We start from the raw sequence: 21,986 nt of genomic DNA, 5'->3' as shown, positions 1-21,986 counted from the left end.
TCCAGAAAGTTCCAGAACTTAGTGTGCGGAGGGATGAAGATAGAAGCTTAAATATTTATGGGAGCTCTACCAATTCCTATTTAAGGACGGCCCAGAAGGTGGATAGTTTGCCCTTAAAAGTTCTGGAACCTGGCCATGTGGGGGGGAGATTCCAGGATCCAGAGGCCCAGAGGGGACCCCCGTGCTGGGGGGCTTTGCCTCCAGGCAGAAGATGCCAGAGAGAGATGGTATGCTGAGAGAGAGGAGGAAAGAAGCTGAGAGGAACCCTCAACCCCTTCAGTTTCATCTTGACTGACTGAGACACCCTGGCAAGCAGGTGGGACCTGAACAGCAGGAGGCCTGGGGGGGATTAAAAAGGACTGAGTGAGTAACCTCTACCTGTTTCACCACCCAAAGCCTACTGTATAGGGGAGAGGCAGCCAGGTGCAATACCCAGCAAGCCATTCGGGAGAGACAGCTACCACCAACCTTCAACCTCTGCTTAGGATAAACTTGTGCTAATGTGCCAGTGCTGGAATCAGTATTGGAAGTGCTGTGCCAGTCTGTTTTAAAGTGATTCCCCTGGGATCAAAGTCTGGAGTTTTATGGTAAGAAGACAGTCCAGCCATGGTGGTCCTCAAAGTTCTACACTTTTCACTCCCCAAACCCTACAAGGGAGATCGCAGCTGAGTGCAATATTCAGCTTTCAGAGGGACAGCATATTGTTATCCTCCACCCTTGCTTGGGGAATTCTCGGTTGGAGCCAGGTGCGCTGACTTTTTTCAGGGAAGACTAAAGTACCTGAAATCAAGTTGGGACTTGTGGCCAGCCAGGATGTACACCTATTCCGGAGGGAGTATAGTCCTAGTCTTTGCTAGAAGTTTCTGATCACTCAAGTTGTCTTCAAAGTTCTACATTGACCAAGTTCTGGACATCCCATAACCACCCAAATCCCATCCAAGTTATTTACCCCAATAAATACCAAAAACAATGAACTGTGACTGGTTTTCTGACTGTGTGTGCCTGCTGAAAATGTGTGTTGCCTGGCTGTGCAGACAAAGGTGGACCCAAAATCCAGCGGCTCCTAAGGGGGTATTTCTACAGATAGATGTGTATATATAGAGGAAAGCCATCTTCTGGGTTGCTCTGTTTTCAGTGCCAAAAGCCATGTAAAGTCATCGGTTCCATCCACACTACTGTACTATTCTTCCCACTGACACCAGTGATGGGGCACTATTCCTCCCACTGATTTCAATGATGGGACATTATTTCTCCCACTGATACCAATGATGGGACACTATTCCTCCCACTGACACCAATGATGGGACACTATTCCTCCCACTGATACCAATTATGGGGCACTATTCCTCCCACTGACACCAGTGATGGGACACTATTCCTCCTACTGATACCAATGATGGGACATTATTTCTCCCACTGATACCAATGATGGGGCACTATTCCTCCCACTGACACAAATGATGGGGCACTATTCCTCCCACTGACACCAATGATGGGACACTATTCCTCCCACTGATACCAATGATGGGGCACTATTCCTCCCACTGATACCAGTGATGGGGCACTATTCCTCCCACTGACACAAATGATGGGGCACTATTCTTCCCACTGATACCAATGATGGGGCACTATTCCTCCCACTGACACAAATGATGGGGCACTATTCCTCCCACTGATACCAATGATGGGGCACTATTCCCTCCGCTGAAACCAATGATGGGACACTATTCCTCCCACTGATACCAATGATGGGGCACTATTCCTCCCACTGATTTCAATGATGGGGCACTATTCCTCCCACTGACACCAATGATGGGACACTATTCCTCCCACTGATACCAATGATGGGGCGCTATTCCTCCCACTGATACCAATGATGGGGCACTATTCCTCCTCCTACCAATCACAGGCTTTTTGTAATTTCTATTACTCCCCCTGAAGTCTAAAGGACAGAAAACTGTCCCTCTGTGTAGGTTTGAAGACCTCTCTGCTTGTCTGCAATGTTTCGCACTCCAGGCGATTTGAGATGAAATGTAAAGAAATTATAAATGTTGTCATAAAGATGTTTTCTCCCCCACAGAAAAGGCCCAACAGGTGAACCCATAGACCCCTCGGATGCTGCATGTCCCCTGTATGAGATAGAGGGGGAGGGGCGGCCCTCCTGTACTGGGCCGGGCATTACATTCATTCATTCATACATAAGTCCCGCCCACATATGTAAACGGTGTTCACAAACCCCACATGTGAGGTATCACCACGATCGCCAGAGCGAGAGCAATAATTCTATCACCAGACCTCCTCTGTAACCCATAACATGTAACCTGTAAACGTTTTAAAAATGTGAAAAAAACGTAAAAGTGTTCCCTATAGATAAATGAATGTACTGTAGTTTGTTGCCACCCACTAGCAGACGCGCATTTTAAAGCGCAAATGTTGGGTATCTATTTACTCGGCGTGACATCATCTTTTATAGTTGATCAAACAACGGGTATTATATCGTGTTTGTGTGCAAAAAAAAAAAAAAAAAATTAATGTAAGTGTACGTTTTCCTGGAAATTTACGTTTTTAAAACGGCTGTGCAAATATTGTGGGACATAATAAATTGCAAAAACCCACCATTATATTCTCTAGGGTCTCTGGTTTAGAGAAAAAAATATATACATAATGTTTGCGGGTTCTAAGTAATTTTCTTTTTTTTTTTCTCAATTCTTCCATTTATGTAATCATAGGACACATTCGAGAACATACATACCGTAGGAGAAAAACATAACACACCAGTAAGTTTGAACATCTCAAATTTAGAACACAACATTATATCAACCGTGCAGTAGATTGGATCACCGTCTGAAATAACTCTTCCATTCGGCAATAGGAACCACAAAAAAAAAAAAAAAAACCCTATATACCCTGTTTGCCCGAAAATAAGACCTAGTGTGATTGTCGGTGATGGCTGCAATATAAGCCCTACACCCCATATAAGCCCTAGTTAAAGTCCTTGTAGGTCTTTTTTTCAGGGTAGGGCTTATTTTCGCTGAAAAAGGGTAGGGCTTATTGGGGGGGGGGTAGGGCTTATATTGCAGCCATCACGGACAATCACGCTAGGTCTTATTTTCGGGGAAACAGGGTATATATTACCTCCTACACCTTTACTCTATAATCAACCAAAAACCCTATATACTGCCTCCCCTATAGTCTCGGACCCGTCCCAATCAATTTTATACCATTATATGTTAACTAGAAACCAAGAGAAAGAAAATCAAAGAAAAGAAAAGGAAAGGAAAGGAAAGGAAAGGAAAGGAAAGGAAAGGAAAGGAAAGGAAAGGAAAGGAAAGGAAAAAAAAGTAAAAAAAAATAAAAAAAAAAAAAAAAGAGCTGGAGGGAAAGGTACACAAGGAAGACAACAACAAGAGGAAAAAAGGAAAAGAAGGGGAAGGAAAGTGAGACCAATCCATGGAGATAAACCTCCAGTGTTCTCTCCCAACGGAGGAGTTGAGATGAAAACCTTAGATACCCACCCTAACTATTCAAATTATACTCAAGGAGGGTGCTCCCCTCCTCCGAGGTAAAAAAGACATTCCAAAGCGACCAGGTCCTGGAATAGAGCTCCTGCTGGTGTCGCGCAGAAAGAACCAGGTCTTCTAGTCCAGGTCTTCTAGTCCAGGTCTTCTAGTCCAGGTCTTCTAGTCCAGGTCTTCTAGTCCAGGTCTTCTAGTTTGCTAATCTCTTCCACTTTACGTAACCATATCCCTATTGTCGGGGGGTAGCGATGATTTCCATGTCAAAGGAACACATGCCTTAGTGGCATCTAAGAGGTGACAAATAATAGATTCCTTATAAACCTTTTCTGGAATGTGAGACGCATGAAGAAGAAGAAGAAAGAAGCCTGGATCTTCTGGTATCGGTACAATCCGTAAAAAATTTGAAGAATGCGTCTGACCTCTGTCCAGAAGTTCTTTCATTTGGGGCATTTCCAAAAGATATGTAACATGGCGCCTCTATCTCTCTGACATCTCCAACACAAGTCAGAGGAGTCAGGGAAGATTTTCTTCAGTCTCACCGACGTTCTACACCACCGAGTGAAAATTTTTAAAGTAGTCTTTTGAGTTTTCGTACAAATCCATGATTCGTGTTAAACCTAAGAATATGTTGTAACTGTATTGTGCTGAAAGATTTCCCCGACTCCCGTTCCCATTCACCGACGCACTTCAAAGGGTCAGTTGCCGTAGGTGAAATGAAAACATTCTTAGTTGGCCGGTAAAGTATGGGACATCGCTCCCACCTCCGAGCAGAATTTCTCAAAGGTAGTAGGGGAACCTGGTGAACTGTGCAAACAATAAGTGTAGCGCTAAAAATTGATAAATGAATGAAAAAATAAATAAACAAGTGCAAAACCTGTATGCATCCAAAACACCTCAATCACGAAGGCGGGATGGGTGCAAAAAATCAAAATGAACCCCAAAGTGTTGTGAAATAATGGCAATGAACATAAAAAAAGGGGAAAAAGAAAAGTCCACATGTAAAATGTAGAGTGTCCAATGGTGAGGGAACTTTCCCCTCAATCTTCACATTCAGATAGAAGGATGGGTAGTCTTACCGGATCAGTTGGACGCACACACCGTACGGCAGTGCGTCTATAAGGCTTTGGGATACCAAACTGGATGGTCTCCTGCAGGCCGCAAACTCCAGCCTTTATCTAGTTGGACACTTGTGTGCAGCCTGTATTCACTAGATGCCTAAAAGCCGCATCATCCATCCCTGGAGAAAAAAAGAGGGTTCCCCAGTATTGGATATAAGGGGGGAAGTCTCAGGTGTTATACCAATAGTGGGGAACAAGGCCGAGCAGAGTTTGACGGTATCGCCTATTAAAGGGTGTTTAATAAGTTCTCTAGGAAGATAGTCAAAGAAGTAGCACCGAAGAGCTCTTCCCAAAGGGACGGGTGACTGGGCATATTCAATCTGCAAAGTTTAACCACTACACATCCGCGCTATGGCCGAATGACGGCCACAGCGCGGACCTGAATTCCCGGGAGGCCGTCATATGACGGCCTCCCCTGTGCACGTTCCCCGTGCGCGCCCTGCAGGGCGCGCGCCAGGCGCGCTGTGATCACCGAGTCACTGAGACTCGGCTGATCACCGATCCGTGTAAGGGGCCGATCCCGGCCCCTTACCATGTGATCAGCTGTCAGCCAATGATAGCTGATCACATGATGTAAACAAAAGATCGGTAATCGTTTTTTTTTTTTTACTCACTCTGACAGCGTGAGTAGAAAAAAAAGCCGATCACCGGCTCGGATGTGAGGGACATCGGTCCCCAAGTGGAAGAGGCACATCTGCCTCATCAGTACCACCTAATAGTGCCATAAAACAGTGCCCACAGTGCCAGCTAACAGTGCCCACAAGTGCCACCTATCAATGCCAACAAGCGCCACCTATCAATGCCCACCTGTAGTGCCAATCAGTGCCACCCATCAGTGCCTATCACTGCCACCCATCAGAGCCCATCACTGCCACCTATCAGTGCCCATCACTGCCGCCTATCAGTGCCCATCACTGCCACCCATCAGAGCCCATCAGTGCCCATCACTGCCACCTATCAGTGCCCATCACTGCCGCCTATCAGTGCCCATCACTGCCACCCATCAGAGCCCATCAGTGCCCATCACTGCCGCCTATCAGTGCCCATCACTGCCACCCATCAGAGCCCATCAGTGCCCATCACTGCCACCTATCAGTGCCCATCAGTGCCACCTATCAGTGCCCATCACTGCCACCCATCAGAGCCCATCACTGCCGCCTATCAGTGCCCATCACTGCCACCCATCAGAGCCCATCACTGCCACCTATCAGTGCCCATCACTGCCACCCATCAGAGCCCATCAGTTGGTTGGCTGCTTATATGCCCAAATAAAATCACAAATTTACTTCTGCCACTATTTAAAGTATGTAGATGGAATACATATCCGTAGTGCCGGTGTCTTGTCAAATACAGTCCCCTATCATATAGTGTCCTCCCTGTACTGCGCAGGCGCAGTACGGAGGACAAACGAGACGCCGAAAGTCTCCGAAGTTTAACAGATGATCATCAGCTGTACACGGCGCCTGCGCTTTTATTCTCACCCTATGTCCAGGATCATTCCCTACTATCCAAGTGGACATAGAGTGAGAATATATAGTTCCGTGCCCGAAGCGTGGCGAGCGAAGCGAGCCCGCGAGGGGCCCTCTTACACAGCCATCGCTAAGAACTGCCGAAGCGCCGTGTACAGCTGATGGTCAGCTGATCAACTTCGGACATTTTCGGCATCTCCTTCTGCTCCATACTGCGCAAGCGCTGCGCCTGCGCAGTACGGAGCGGACACTATCCGATAGGAGGACACTATATGGCAGAACACCGGTATAGAAGATAAAGACATTTATGGAGAATACTCATCTGAATGATATTGTAGCGCCCAAGCCAAGAGTGAAGATCCGTTTTCCATGTATCTGGTTTACAATGTATCAATCAGGATGTATTTGTATAGATGACTCCACAGTCAATGTCTATTATGGTGTCATTATGTTACTTTGTATCAATAAAATGGTGACTGATCTTCTGGCCTCATTCAAATTCTCAGCCTTCCTGTTCCATGTATGTACAGTATGGAGACTCGCGTCTTATTTAACCGCTTCAGCCCCGGAAGAATTTACCCCCCTTCCTGACCAGAGCACTTTTGGCGATTCGGCGCTGCGGCCGCTTTAACTGACAATTGCGCGGTCGTGCGGCGTGGCTCCCAAACAAAATTGGCGTCCGTTTTTTTTCCCCCACAAATAGAGCTTTCTTTTGGTGGTATTCGATCGCCTCTGCGGTTTTTATTTTTTGCGCTATAAACAAAAAAAGAGCGACAATTTTGTAAAAAAAAAAAAAAAAGCGTTATTTTTTGCTTTTTGCTATAATAAATATCCCCCAAAAAGTTTAGGCCGATATGTATTCTTCTACATATTTTTGGTGGAAAAAAAAAAAAAATCGCAATAAGCGTTTATTGATTGGTTTGCGCAAAAGTTTTAGCGTCTACAAAATAGGGGATAGTTTTATGGCACTTTTATTTATTTTTTTTTTGTTTTACTAGTAATGGCGGCGATCAGCGATTTTTACCTTGACTGCGACATTATGGCGGACACGTCGGACAATTTTGGCGCGATTTTGGGACCGTTCACGTTTATACAGCGATCCGCGCGATTAAAATCGCATTGATTCCTGTGTAAATGTGACTGGCAGTGAAGGGGTCAACACTAGGTGGGCGCTGTAGGGGTTAAATGTATCCTAGGGGCGTGTTTCTAACTGTAGGGGGGAGGGGCTGGGTGTGTGACGTCACTGATCTCTGCTCCAATGACAGGGAGCAGAGATCAGTGACACTTGTCACTAAGGCAGAACAGGGAGATGCTTGTTTACCTTAACATCTCCCCGTTCTTCCTCTCCGTGAGGCGATCGCGGGTATCCCCACGGCGATCGAGTCCGCGGGACCCGCGACCTGACTCGCGGAGCTCCCGGCCGCCGGCGGCGCGCACGCAATGGCTCGGCGGCAATTTCAAAAGGACTTGCGGGTATGTCCTTTTGCCTAGCCGTGCCGTTTTGCCGACGTACATCGGCGCGCGCCGGTCGGCAAGCGGTTGAAGTCCCAGCCTCTCGCCCTGTACCTGGTAAAGTCTTCATTTTTTGAAGCAAAGGGGGAAAATGAGAGCGGCGGCGTACCTGGATATGTAAGCGCTTTGTCGCTCCATTTATACTTAAACTTAAAAATCCTTGTACTGGTGTCACCGGTCCCCCAAAAAAGTGGCGCTTGGTGTCAGATTTTTCCGCCGCAATGGCGCAGTCCCGCTAAAAAAACGCTGATCGCTACTAGTAAAAAACAATAAAAACGCCATAAATCTCTCCCGTATTTTGTAGACGATATCACTTTTGTGCAAACCATAAATGTTTATTGGAATTTTTTTTTTTTTTTTTTACAATCTTTATTTAACAAAACGTTTTTACAATTATTATTGTCCGACATTTACAAATCCATTCATTAGCAGAATTCATATCGGCCTAAACTGATGAAGAAATTTGATTTTTTTACTTTTTTTTTTTTTTTTTATTGGATGTTTTTATCGCGGAAAGCAAAAAAAAAAATTTTTTTTTTTTCAAATTGTCGCAATTTTTTTTTTTGTTTATAGCGCAAAAAATAAAAACCGCAGAGGTGATCAAATACCACCAAAAGAAATCTCTATTTGTGGGGGGGAAAAAAAGGACGTCAATTTTATTTGGGTACAACGTCGCACGACCGCGCAATTGTCAGTTAAAGTGTATGGCAAAGAAATGGCCTGGTCATGAAGGGGGGTAAATCTTCTGGGGCTGGAGCCGCCCCCCCGCCCCCCCACCTAGCGATTCCTATATTGGAGGAGGGTGTGATTTGTATGAAGTGACAGCGCCCCCCAGTGTCAGTATTATTACACCTCCCTGTGGGGATTCCTATACTATGGCGCAGTACAGGATTTATATTACCCAGCAGCGCCCCCTGCTGTCCGCTTATATTACAGCCGCTCTCCATACACTGACACGGACTCCTCGGAACTTCCGGTCGGCCGCCCTCTCGCCGCCGCTGGAAAACAATAAATCACCGATCCGCTCTCTGGTTGGCCTGTAATTCATATTCCCCGTCCGTCCCGTGTTATTTATCATCTTTCGCGCCCCGGGCGTTTGGTAAAAACGTTGCAAAACATTTATGTCTCCAAATTCGCGGCTTTGGGCGCCATATTTTTGAAGACCAACTCTGGGCTATGTACACGGGGAAGGCTTAAACAAAATGGCGCCGACAGTGGAGACATACTCTCGGTGACTACTGGTAGACTTCGACATAATGGCGCCGACGGTGGAGACAGCAGCTTGGCGGGGGGAGATATTACTTTAGGCCGAGCTCCCGGTGGCGGGTGTGAGGGGGGGAAGATGTCCCGCCCGGTGCGATGTCCGGACTGCGGCTCCTCGGACATTGTGGAGGATTCTCATTACTCCCAGCAGCAGATGGTGTGTGCGGAGTGCGGCTATGTGCTGACAGAGGGGGCGCTCACCACAACCCTGAGCGAGGAGGGATTCCTACAAGGTGACCAATCCTGGGCTACCACCATGGCAACCACACCCCCCACCCTGTGCTCCCACCATGGCAACCACACCCCCCACCCTGTGCTACCACCATGGCAACCACACCCCCCACCCTGTGCTACCACCATGGCAACCACACCCCCCACCCTGTGCTACCATGGCAACCACACAGTCCCACCCCCCACCCTGTGCTACCACCATGGCAACCACACAGTCCCACCCCCCACCCTGTGCTACCATGGCAACCACACAGTCCCACCCCCCCCACCCTGTGCCACCATGGCAACCACACCCCCCACCCTGTGCTACCATGGCAACCACACCCCCCACCCTGTGCTACCATGGCAACCACACAGTCCCACCCACCACCCTGTGCTACCATGGCAACCACACCCCCCACCCTGTGCTACCATGGCAACCTCACAGTCCCTCCCACCACCCTGTGCTACCATGGCAACCACACCCCCAACCCTGTGCTACCATGGCAACCACACAGTTACACCCACCACCCTGTTCCACCATGGCAACCACACAGTCCCACCCCCCACCCTGTGCCACCATGGCAACCACACCCCCCACCCTGTGCTACCATGGCAACCACACCCCTCACCCTGTGCTACCATGGCAACCACACCCCTCACCCTGTGCTACCATGGCAACCACACCCCTACCCTGTGCTACCATGGCAACCACACCCCCACCCTGTGCTACCATGGCAACCACACCCCCACCCTGTGCTACCATGGCAACCACACCCCCAACCACCACCCTGTGCTACCATGGCAACCACACAGTCCCACCCCCACCCTGTGCTACCATGGCAACCACACCCCCCACCCTGTGCTACCATGACAACCACACACCCCACCACCACCCTGTGCTACCATGGCAACCCCCCCACCCTGTGCTACCGAAATGGCAACCACACCCCCCATCGCCAACCTGTGCTACCATGGCAACCACACCCCCCATCGCCAACCTGTGCTACCATGGCAACCACACCCCCCCATCGCCAGCCTGTGCTACCACCATGGCAACCACACAGTCCCACCCCCCCACCCTGTGCTACCATGGCAACCACACCCCCACACCCTGTACTACCATGACAACCACACCCCCCACCCTGTGCTACCATGGCAACCACACCCCCCATCGCCAACCTGTGCCACCACCATGACAACCACACAGTCACCCCTCCCCCACCCTGTGCTACCGTGGCAACCACACAGTCACCCCTCCCCCACCCTGTGCTACCATGGCAACCACACAGTCACCCCTCCCCCACCCCGTGCTACCATGGCAACCACAGAGTCACCCCCCCACCCCAACCCTGTGCTACCATGGCAACCAGTCATTACCCCTCACTGAGGCATTATAAGCCTGAAGTTTACATCAAACCCCCACACATTCAATATTTTCCGAAAGCTGAGACCCGGAGAATAAAATGGCGGTAGCTCCAATTTTTTATATCACTCGGGTTTATAAAATGCAAAATTTCAGTAAAAAAAAAAGGCACTAAAGTTAATCTTAGGGCATAAAGACACAATATATTACCCACGTTTTTCATTAAATATAAAAGACGAGGTTGTGCCGAGTAGATAGATACCCGACATGCCAAGGCTTATAATTGTGTACAAGCCTGAGAAATGACGACAAACTTCAATACCCGATATTTCCCATAGGTGGTGCTAAAAAAAGCATGACAGGACCTCTTTAATGTGAGATCTGGGGGGTCAAAAGGACGTCACATCTCATCATTCACACTAAAAATACGACGTTTGATGTCGCTTCCGTCATCCAATGGTACGGAGCCGAGTTGGGGGGGCTCATCATCCCCTCGCTCGACTCTGAGGGGAAGGATCGGATCGTCTCCGCCGCTACCGACTGGTCCGGTAAGTGGCGGTGACGACCAGAACGTGGCGGGAGGGGGTTGGGCACCTCTCCCGCCGCCGATAAAAGTGATCCCGCTGCGATTTTATAACGGACACCGCTTTTATCTGAAAGCGGGCCGCCCGTCGTTTTTAAGATCACCGGGGGCATGGTAACTATCTGCTGCCATAACAACGGTATTCAACGTCAAAGTACCGACGTATAGCGATGGCGGGCGGCCAGGAAGTGGTTAAAATAAATGACATAGGGGACTAAAAAAGTCCTCTCGGTGTGATGCGTGTTTTTGGTGACAGGTTCTCTTTAACCGCTTAAGGACCGCCCCCACGTACATATACTGCGGCACGGCGGCCCTTAAGCACAAAATCACGTACAGGCACGTGATTTTCTTCTTCGACTCCGGGGGTCCCTGCCGGGAACCCCACTCCCGCTGTGATTGGACAAAGCGGGAGCCAATCAGCAGGTTCTGGCGGGCGCGATACCTGCTGGTAACTTGGCGATCATTTCGGAGAGAGGAAAATGAAGATCTTGTGTTTCTGCTAAGCGGGAACACGGATCTCTGTTTTCCTATAGTCACAGCACCTCCCCCCACAGTTAGAAAGCACTCCCAGGGAACACATTTAACCCTTTGATCGCCCCCTGATGTTAACCCCTTCCCTGCCGGTGTCGTTAGTACAGTGACAGTGCATTTTTAAATTTTTTTTTTTTTTTTAGGACTTACAACTGTATTAGTGTCACTGGTCCCCAAAAAAAGTGTCACTTGGTGCCAAATTTGTCCGCCGCAATGGCGCAGTCCCGCTAAAAATCGCTGATCGCCGCCATTATTAGTAAAAAAAAATTCCATAAATCTATCCCAGTTTATAGACCCAGTTTTTGCACAAACCACTCAATATACGCTTATTGTTTTTTTTTTTGTTGTTTTTTTTTTTTTTTTTTTACCAAAAATATGTAGCAAAATACATATTGGTCCAAATTGGTGAAGAAATTCGATTTATTTTTTCTTTTACATTTTTTTTTATTGGATATTTATTATAGCAAAAAGTAAAAAATATTGTTTTTTTTTTTTTTTCAAAATTGTCGCTCTTTTTTTTTTTTGTTTATAGCGCAAAGAAAAAAAAGCTAAGGTGATTAAATACCACCAAAAGAAAGCTCTATTTGTGGGGAAAAAATGATATAAAATTTTTTGTGTACAACGTTGTATGACTGCACAATTGTCAGTTAAAGTAGCGCAGTGCCGTATCGCAAAAAATGGCCTGGTTATGAAGGGGGGTAAATGTTCCAGAGCTGAAGTGGCTAATGAGACATCTGGGGTCTAATAGACAAACCCCCTGATGTCTCACCTGTCCTCCAGGGGAGCTGATGGACTGCATTATATTCTATCCCAGCCAAGCTGGCCGGGCAAAGTGACACGGGGGGACCTGGAAGTGATGTTTGACATGTGACTCCTGGGTTAGTGACAGGAATGGGGGGGGGGGCCAACGAGCGAACGTTCACTTCTCTCCCTCCCCTCTAACCGGCAGTACCCTCCATACCCATCCTGGGTCCGCCAGTGGGCATGCAGAGCCCAGAATACATGTTGGGGGTACGAAGTGTGAGGTCGCCGGTATGTTGCGGAGGTGGAAGTGATCAGGTGGCTTCAAACGCTCGATAACCTCCAGGAGTGTATGAAAATCCCCCGATCACCGCGCTGATCGGACACGGCGCCGGGACTCCGGTGGTTCGGCCACCGTTCACATCTGGGTGTAGCAGAAACGCTGATTAAAAAGGGATGTAGGTGCCGCGCTATTCCTCTTTAGGGAGACCCATTGCAGGTGCTCAAATTGCTAAGATTATAATCATGAGATGAAGAAGCTTCAAAAAGTATTTATATATAAAACAACAGAATCCTGTAATAAATCGTGATTTTACACTTGCTGTAGAGTGTAATGTTGGAATGCTTTAACAAGCGATTATAAAAAATTGTTTTTGTAAAGGTGATAGGTTCTTGTGTGTTGCACCCCCTGCAACATGCAGAGTTGCAATGGGGAATATGCTAAAAATATATATATAATTGTATCACTTCCTTCAAAAATCAGTTTTTAGGTGTTTGTTAAAATAGAAAAAAGAAGAAAAAAAAGAGAGAAAATGTCAGTTTAAAGTGTCTGTTGTGGCAGAAATGCGCCTTATTACCTAATATGACCCCAAACACGGGGAGCCGTCATGTGTTCTGCTGGGTGACAATACACGCAAAAAAAAGCACAAAACGCACCCAACTCACTATAGATTGTAATTGTTTTCATCCCGGATTTATTGTTCTGTCCTCAGCTGTGAAATATTCGGAGAGCTCCGGGCAGAATGAGAACATCAGCAAAGCCAAGCTCAAAGGTAAGTAGTCTGATCCTATCTCATAACATGGCGGGGGAGGGGCGAATTCTGGAGCTGCCGGAAAAAAAAGGCATGTGCCATATTCAGTGTGTCCAATGTACTCCTCTCCTCCCCCCTGTACTCCTCTCCTCCCCCCTGTACTCCTCTCCTTCCCCTCTGTACTCCTCTCCTTCCCCTCTGTACTCCTCTCCTTCCCCCTGTGCTCCTCTCCTTCCCCCTGTGCTCCCCTCCTTCCCCCTGTGCTCCCCTCCTTCCCTCTGTACTCCCCAACTCCCCTCTGTACCCCCCTCCTCCCCTCTGTACTCCTCTCCTCCCCCTCTGTACTCCTCTCCTCCCCCTCTGTACTCCTCTCCTTCCCCCTATGCTCCTCTCCTTCCCCCTGTGCTCCTCTCCTTCCCCCTGTGCTCCCCTCCTTCCCCCTGTGCTCCTCTCCTTCCCCCTGTGCTCCCCTCCTTCCCCCTGTACTCCCCTCCTTCCCTCTGTACTCCCCAACTCCCCTCTGTACTCCCCTCCCTCCCCTCTGTACTCCCCTCCCTCCCCTCTGTACTCCCCTTCCTCCCCTCTGTACTCTTGTCCCCTCTGTACTCTTGTCCCCTCTGTACTCCTCTCCTTCCCCTCTGTACTCCTCTCCTTCCCCTCTGTACTCCTCTTCTTCCCCCTGTACTCCCCTCCTTCCCCCTGTACTCCTCTCCTTCCCTCTGTACTCCCCAACTCCCCTCTGTACCCCCCTCGTCCCCTCTGTACTCCCCTCCTTCCCTCTGTACTCCCCAACTCCCCTCTGTACTCCCCTCCCTCCCCTCTGTACTCCCCTCCCCTCTGTACTCCCCTCCCTCCCCTCTGTACTCCCCTTCCTCCCCTCTGTTTCTCTTGTCCCCTCTGTACTCCTCTCCTTCCCCTCTGTACTCCCCTCCTTCCCCTCTGTACTCCCCTCCTTTCCCCTGTACTCCCCTCCTTCCCCCTGTACTCCTCTCCTTCCCTCTGTACTCCCCTCTGTACCCCCCTCGTCCCCTCTGTACCCCCCTCGTCCCCTCTGTACTCCCCTCGTCCCCTCTGTACTCCCCTCCCTCCCCTCTGTACTCCCCTTCCTCCCCTCTGTACTCCCCTTCCTCCCCTCTGTACTCCTCTTGTCCCCTCTGTACTCCTCTTGTCCCCTCTGTACTCCCCTCCCTCCCCTCTGTACTCCCCTTCCTCCCCTCTGTACTCCTCTTGTCCCCTCTGTACTCCTCTTGTCCCCTCTGTACTCCCCTCCTTCCCTCTGTACTCCTCTTGTCCCCTCTGTACTCCTCTCGTCCCCTCTCTTTCCCTCTGTACTCCCCTCCTCCTCTCTGTACTCCCCTCGTCCCCTCTGTACTCCCCTCGTCCCCTCTGTACCCCTCTCGTCCCCTCTGTACTCCCCTCCTCCCCTCTGTACTCCCCTCCTCCCCTCTGTACTCCCCTCCTCCCCTCTGTATTCCTTTCCTTCTCCCTGTACTGAGTGGGGGATCAGCAGAGCTGGGGGGTTAGTACTGAGTGGGGGATCAGCAGAGCTGGGGGGGGGTCACTACTGAGTGGGGGATCAGCAGAGCTGGGGGGGTCACTACTGAGTGAGGGATCAGCAGAGCTGGGGGGGTTACTACTGAGTGGGGGATCAGCAGAGCTGGGGGGGTTACTACTGAGTGGGGGATCAGCAGAGCTGTGGGGGGTTACTACTGAGTGGGGGGATCAGCAGAGCTGGGGGTTACTACTGAGCGGGGGATCAGCAGAGCTGGGGGTTACTACTGAGCGGGGGATCAGCAGAGCTGGGGGTTACTACTGAGCGGGGGATCAGCAGAGCCGGGGGTTAGTTCTGAGTGGGGGATCAGCAGAGCTGGGGGGTTACTACTTCCTCCCCCAGTCTGATTTGTGCTGTACAGGTACTGCCCAGTCTGGTTGAGGTCCTTGCACTGCCAGGATGGAGTCTATCTGGAGTTGACCTGTAAAGGTGTCACCTGTCTCTGCGTTGTGTCCTCCTCCAGGTATCATACGTGTCAGAAATCTCTGCCGAGTCCTCCGGCTTCCGGACAGCTTTGCGGACACGGCCGTGTCGTACTACGAGCGGATCTTCCCGCACCCGATATGTCACTCCGTCAGCAAGGAGAAGAAGGAAGCCATCATGGGATGCTGCGTCTACATAACGTGCCGCCAACATCGCTGGCCAATCACTATGGGCACCGTCTGCACCCTCATGTACTCCCAGAAGGAGCTCTTCAGCTCCATGTTACCCAAGCTGGTGGAGGCCCTGAGGATCGACTTACCAACGTTTGACTTACAGCACCTGGTGGAAAGTCACTGCAAGAGGTACGATCATTAGAGATGGGAATAGAATAGATGGCCAAGTCAATGTGTGGAATTGGGTCTCACTTTAATCACTTGCTGACCGCCTAACCGGGAAAAATACGTCATGACCTTGCAGTTTAATATGAGGCCTGCAGCTGCATGCCATAAACCCCCAGAATTAAAATTTTCTGCAGCCGCCACTCTTTCCGATAAAAGTGATCCGAGCGGCTGATTAGCCACTGGATCACTTTTAGAAGTAGCAGCAGGTGTCACCCCCTCCACTTTCCAGTGGTTCTCAGGCTTACCTGGCCCATCAGAAAGCCCACAAACCCATCTGGTGGTGGCGGTGGCGGCAGCAGCTTGCCATAGAGATTAGCAGAGGAAAGATGGCCTCCCCTCAACTCTATGGTCTAGGAGGTCATGACGTAACTTCCGGTTCCAAGGCACACGTCCTGTAGAAATGGCTGTGCATATAAGGGGGTGCTGAAGTGACCACCGGCTGGAACCGTGTCTAGTCAGAGAAAGAGAATGTCACCAGCCCACCAAGGATCTCCAGAACAAGTCCAAAGCTTTATTCGGCGATCACATCATTACAGCAGATAGCAACATTTTGGAGCCATGCAGGACCCCTTCATCAGTCATGTGACCTTCCACTTCCGGTCACTTCTGGTTCACAGCCATCTAAACAAGGCCCTTTTTTTTTTTTTGTCAAGCATTTGGCCCCTTTCATACTGTCGGATCGTTCAGGTCCACCTGTCAGTTTTGCTGGCGGACCTGAACGGGTGCTCCATGCAGGTCTATGGAGCGACGGATGTCAGCCCCAGATCATTTGGCTGGCCAAAGACCAGAGCACTTTTTGCGATTCGGCACAGCGTCACTTTACCTGACAATTGCGCGGTTGTGCGACATGGCTCCCAAACAAAATTGACGTCCTTTTTTCCCCACAAATAGAGCTTTCTTTTGTGGTATTTGATCACCTCTGCGGTTTTTATTTTTTGCGCTATAAACAAAAAAATAGCGACCATTTTGAAAAAAACGCATTATTTTTTACTTTTTGCTATAATATCCCCCAAAAAATTTATAAAAAAAAACATTTTTTTTCCCTTAGTTTAGGTCAATATGTATTCTACATATTTTTGGTAAAAAAAATTGCAATAAGCGTTTATTGATTGGTTTGCGCAAAAGTTATAACGTTTACAGAATAGGGGATAGTTTTATGGCATTTTTATGAATAATTTTTTTTTTTTACTAGTAATGGCGGCAATCTGCGATTTTTATCGTGACTGCAACATTATGGCGGACACAGCGGACATTTTTGACACATTTTTGGGACCATTGTCCTTTATACAGTGATCAGTGCTATACAAATGCACTGATTCCTGTGTATATGACACTGGCAGTGAAGGGGTTAACCACTAGGGGGCGGGGAGGGGTTAAGTATGACCTAGGGAGTGATTACTAACTGTGGGGGGGCGTGGCTACATGTGACACGTCACTGATCTCTGCTCCCGATCACAGGGAGCAGAGATCAGTGACACTGTCACTAAGGCAGAACGGGGAGATTACTTGTTTACATCAGCATCTCCCCGTTCTTCCTCTCCGTGAGGCGATTGCGGGTATCCCCACGGCGATCGATTCCTCGGGACACGCGACCCGACTCACGGGGCTCCCGGCCGGCACGCACGCAATGGCATGGCGGCAAATTCAAAGGGACGTACGGGTACGCCCATTTGCCCAGCCGTGCCATTCTGCCGACGTACATCGGTGTGCGCCGGTCGGGAACCGGTTAAAGGACCCCTGTCTAAACTGTCCTTAGTATGTGTGTATTTGAACATGTGAGGAAGGGGCTGTAGATTGTAAGCTCCTTGGGTGGTGGGACTGATGTTAATGTACAGTAAGAAAAGCGTGGTTAATTTGGCTATATAATTGCCATTGGAATCGGTAATTGCAGAGCATTTTCAAAATTAAAATCCAGCATAGGTATGTGTTTTCCTTTCCTTTGGATCAGGGGGGTCTCCAAACTTTCTAAACAAAGGGCCAGTTTACTGTCCTTCAGACTTAAGGGGGGTGGGGGCAGACTAAAGTATAAAATGCCAAAGTCTTGGTGGTCAGTTGGAGTAAAGTGTATCATTGGTATCAGTGGGAGGAGTAGTGCCCCATCATTGGTGTCAGTGGGAGGAATAGTGCCCCATCATTGGTATCAGTGGATGGAATGGTGCCCCATCGTCGTTGGTATTGGTGGGAGGAATAGTGCCCCACCGTTGGCTTCAGTGGGAGGAATAGTGCCCCATCATTGGTATCAGTTGGAGGAATAGTGCCCCATCATTGGTGTCAGTGGGAGGAATAGTGTCCCATCATTGGTGTCAGTGGGAGGAATAGTGTCCCATCATTGGTGTCAGTGGGAGGAATAGTGTCCCATCATTGGTGTCAGTGGGAGGAATAGTGCCCCATCATTGGTGTCAGTGGGAGGAATAGTGCCCCATCATTGGTGTCAGTGGGAGGAATAGTGCCTTATATTAGTGGAAGGAGTAGTGCCCCCAGCGGGCCGCAGTTTGGCAACCCCTGATTTACTGACTAAGGTTACATCCAGTTTCTCTAACATTTATCTTTGAAGTTTTCGGTTACTCCAGAACGCTCCGAACGCTCCTGAGGAATATGCAGAGAGTCTGGGCCGGGTATTAGAACGCACCCTGAAGACGGTGGAGCTGGCTGGAGAAACTTGGCTGGTCACCGGACGTCAGCCTGTCCCTATTATCACCGCAGCGGCCTTCCTTTCCTGGAAGTCCCTCAAACCCGCACAGCGTATCTCCTGCTCATTGGCAAAGTTTTGCAAATGGTGTGAAATCGGCACCCCACCTCCGGCAGCAGATAGAAGACTGAAGGAGCTTCTAGAGACATTCCTCCAGCTGGCCCAGGAGCTGCCCTGGCTGAAGATGATGTCCCTCAACAAGAAGACGGTGGTCCAGCACTTGGGAGACATCTTGAAGCACAGGACTTACCTTCTCAGGAAGGCGATGGCAGCGGCAGAGATGTCCTCCACAGAACGAGGAGACTTGACAGCATCTGAAGAACCCAGCCTGAGCTGCCCGTTCCTCCCTCCAATCATGAAAAAACCAAAGAAAAGACGTTATGACAACGCCTTCACAGGAGGGCAGCCAGACGTGACCGGAGAGGAGGAGATATCGGACAGCGAGATGGAGCAGTATCTCAGGACGCCGGCTGAGATTGAGGCCATTCAGCAGTACCAGGCCAAGCTTGGAGCATCACAGAGTCAAGGAGGAGATCCCACATAGAAGCCTATGGCTAGAAGTGTTTCTTTCTTTTTTGGTGGTATTTAATCACCGTTGGGGAGGGGGGGGGGGTAGTTTTTGCTAAGCAACTGAAAAAAGATGAAAAATGTTGAAATAAAAAAACTTTTTGGTTTGTTATAAAATTTTGCAAATAGGTAATTTTTCTCCCTCACTGATGTGCGCTGATGAGGTTGCACTGATGGGCACTAATAAGGCGGCACTGGTGGGCACTGTCACGGTGGCACTGACGAGGCTTCGCTGATGTGCACTGACGAGGCTTCGCTGATGGGCACTGAGGTTGCACTGGTGGGCATGGTCAAGGTGGCACTGATGTAGCTTCACTGATGGGCATGGATGAGGCTTCACTGATGGACACGGATGAGGCTTCACTGATGGGCACGATGAGGATTCACTGATGAGGCTTTGCTGATGGGCACGGATGAGGCTTCACTGATGGGCACTGTCAAGGTGGCACCGATGAGGCTTCACTGATGGGCACCATAAGGATTCACTGATGGGCACTGATGAGGCTTTGCTGATGGGCACGGATGAGGCTTCACTGATGGGCACTGTCAAGGTGGCACCGATGAGGCTTCACTGATGGGCACGATGAGGATTCGCTGATGGGCACCGATGAGGCGCGGCACTAATGAGGCTGCACTGATGGACAGTGACACTGGTATGCTGCACTGATGATCAGTGTAAGTGTGCCCTGTCACTGGATGGCCAGTTATTGGCTTTCCTTTCCTCAGACAGTGACACAGCGCTGGGGAAAGGAAATGGCAATAAACTGACATTTGTTTACATGTGATGAGTTGTGATTGGACACAGATGATCACATGGTAAAGGGCCGCTGTGATTGACCCTTTACCTCAATCTGTGATCAGCTGTGTCTGAAGGATCACAGAGCGTGCCCGATGCCCTACGGGTTCTGGAAGGACGTCAATAATGCCCCTCCAGAACTGGACGACCACAGTGTAGCCGCCATTCGGCTGTAGCACGTACTGCGTACTGCGAGCAGGCGTCAAGTTCGGGCACAGCAATGTACGTTGATGCCCACTTCTGAGTTTTCGGGCGCACGTAAGCGGGCCCCCTGCTGTGATTGACAACACCAGTTTGTCAGCAGGTTTCAGCCAATCACAGCACAGAGTTCTGAGTTTACAAACACACAGAACTCTGTACATAGAACAGTGATCTGGCTGTTTCTTCACCCTGAAAAGCGGGGAGAAAAATCAGCCAGATCTGTAAATGAAAGCAGCACAGATTACACTTGGTAGGCACAGTAAACCCTTTAATTGCTCCTTGATGTTAACCCCTTCCCAGTCAGTGTACAGTACAGTGTTATCACTGATCTCTGTATTAGTGTTGTCAGTGTCAGTCAGTTAGTCCAGTGTCTGTTAGCACCAGATTTCCCGCCACACCATCTCTAGTTGCTGATCACCGCCATTACCAGTATAGTGTTACAGTTGTGTACATTCCATTATATACAGCATAGTTTGTAGACCCTATAACTTTCACACAAACCAATCAATATACATTTACTGGGATTCACTTTTACCAAAGACATGTAGCAGAATATATTTTGGTCTAAATTTATGAAGAAATTTTTTTTTTTTTTTAATTGGATGTTTTATAGCATATACAATTTTTGGTATTTTTTTTTTTTTTTGCTTTATATAGCATAAAAATAAAAGCCCCAGACCCTAAAAGAAAGCTCTATTTATGTGAAAAAATATTATATTTAATTTGTGTACAGTGTTGCATGACCGCGCAATTGCAACTTAAAGTAGCACAGTGCTGAATAGCAAAAAATGGCCTGGTCGTGAAGGGGGTAAAACCTTCCAAAGCTAAAATGATTAATAGAGCTCTGTGCTGACCTATGGATAGCACTTCTGATGCTGCAGGGAAAAGGAGTTTTAATTTAAGGCCAAAATATAGTCAGAAATCAGCACAAGGGAAGGAACATTCAATGAGAAGTGTCCCTTGTGCTGATGGTTGCTGTTTTAGTTGAAATCTGTAGTCTTCTGCCCACCAAATTGCTACATTTAGCAGCATTAGGCTATACACTTATTACCTTTAATAGCACCTCCTTGTAATGCCTTATATCAGGGGTCTTCAGAGCTTCTAAACCATGGCCAGTTTACTGTCCTTTAGACTCCAGGGGGGCTGGACCGTGGTCATTGGGATTAAATGACATAGTGCCTGTGGTCCGTGGGAGGAGGAATAGTGTCCCATCATTGGTGTCAGTGGGAGGAATAATGTCCCATCATTGGTGACAATGGGAGGAATAGTGTCCCATCATTGGTGACAATGGGAGGAATAGTGCCCCATCATTGGTATCAGTGGGAGGAATAGTGCCCCATCATTGGTGTCAGTGGGTGGAATAGTGCCCCATCATTGGTATCAGTGGGAGGAATAGTGTTCCATCATTGGTGTCAGTAGGAGAAATAGTGTCCCATAATTGGTATTAGTGGGAGGAATAGTGCCCTATTATTGGTGTCAGTGGGATGAATAGTGCCCCATCATTGGTGTCAGTGGGAGAAATAGTGCCCTATCATTGGTATTCGTGGCAGGAATAGTGCCCCATAATTGGTGTCTGTTGGAGGAATAGTGTCCCATCATTGGTAGCAGTGGGAGGAATAGTGTCCCATCATTGGGGGCAGTGGGAGGAACAGTGTCCCATCATTGGTATCAGTAAAAGGAATAGTGCCCCATCATTGGTATCAGTAAAATGAATAGTGCCCCATCATTGGTATTAGTGGGAGGAACAGTGCCCCATCATTGGGGTCAATGGGAAGAATAGGGCTCCATCATTGGTGACAATGGGAGGAATAGTGGCCCGTCATTCGTGTCGTGGGTGGAATAGTGCCCCATCATTGGTGTCAATAGGAGGGATAGTGCCCCATCATTGCTGTCAGTGGGAATAATAGTGCCCCATCATTGATATCAGTGGAAGGAACAGTGTCCCATCATTGGTGTCAATGGGAGGAATAGTGCCCCAAGGGCCAGATTAAGCCAAGCTGTTTGGAGACTGCTGC

At 48.9% G+C, this 21,986-nt stretch overlaps 1 protein-coding gene across 1 annotated transcript; it reads left to right on the top strand.

The window, feature by feature from the left end:
* Positions 1–8,821: 8,821 nt before the first annotated feature.
* BRF2 (BRF2 general transcription factor IIIB subunit) lies at positions 8,822–19,007 on the top strand. The gene is made up of 4 exons (XM_073618236.1): positions 8,822–9,113; positions 13,304–13,363; positions 15,358–15,679; positions 18,273–19,007. Exons 1-4 carry the CDS (start codon positions 8,960–8,962, stop codon positions 18,949–18,951), a joined length of 1,215 nt encoding a protein of 404 aa, XP_073474337.1. The 5' UTR covers positions 8,822–8,959; the 3' UTR covers positions 18,952–19,007.
* Positions 19,008–21,986: the final 2,979 nt, after the last annotated feature.

Source organism: Aquarana catesbeiana, linkage group LG03, assembly GCF_042186555.1.
Source record: "Aquarana catesbeiana isolate 2022-GZ linkage group LG03, ASM4218655v1, whole genome shotgun sequence".
Lineage (NCBI taxonomy): Eukaryota > Metazoa > Chordata > Amphibia > Anura > Ranidae > Aquarana > Aquarana catesbeiana.
Note: the sequence above shows the minus strand (reverse complement) of the source record. Positions and strands in the feature narration are given on the sequence as shown.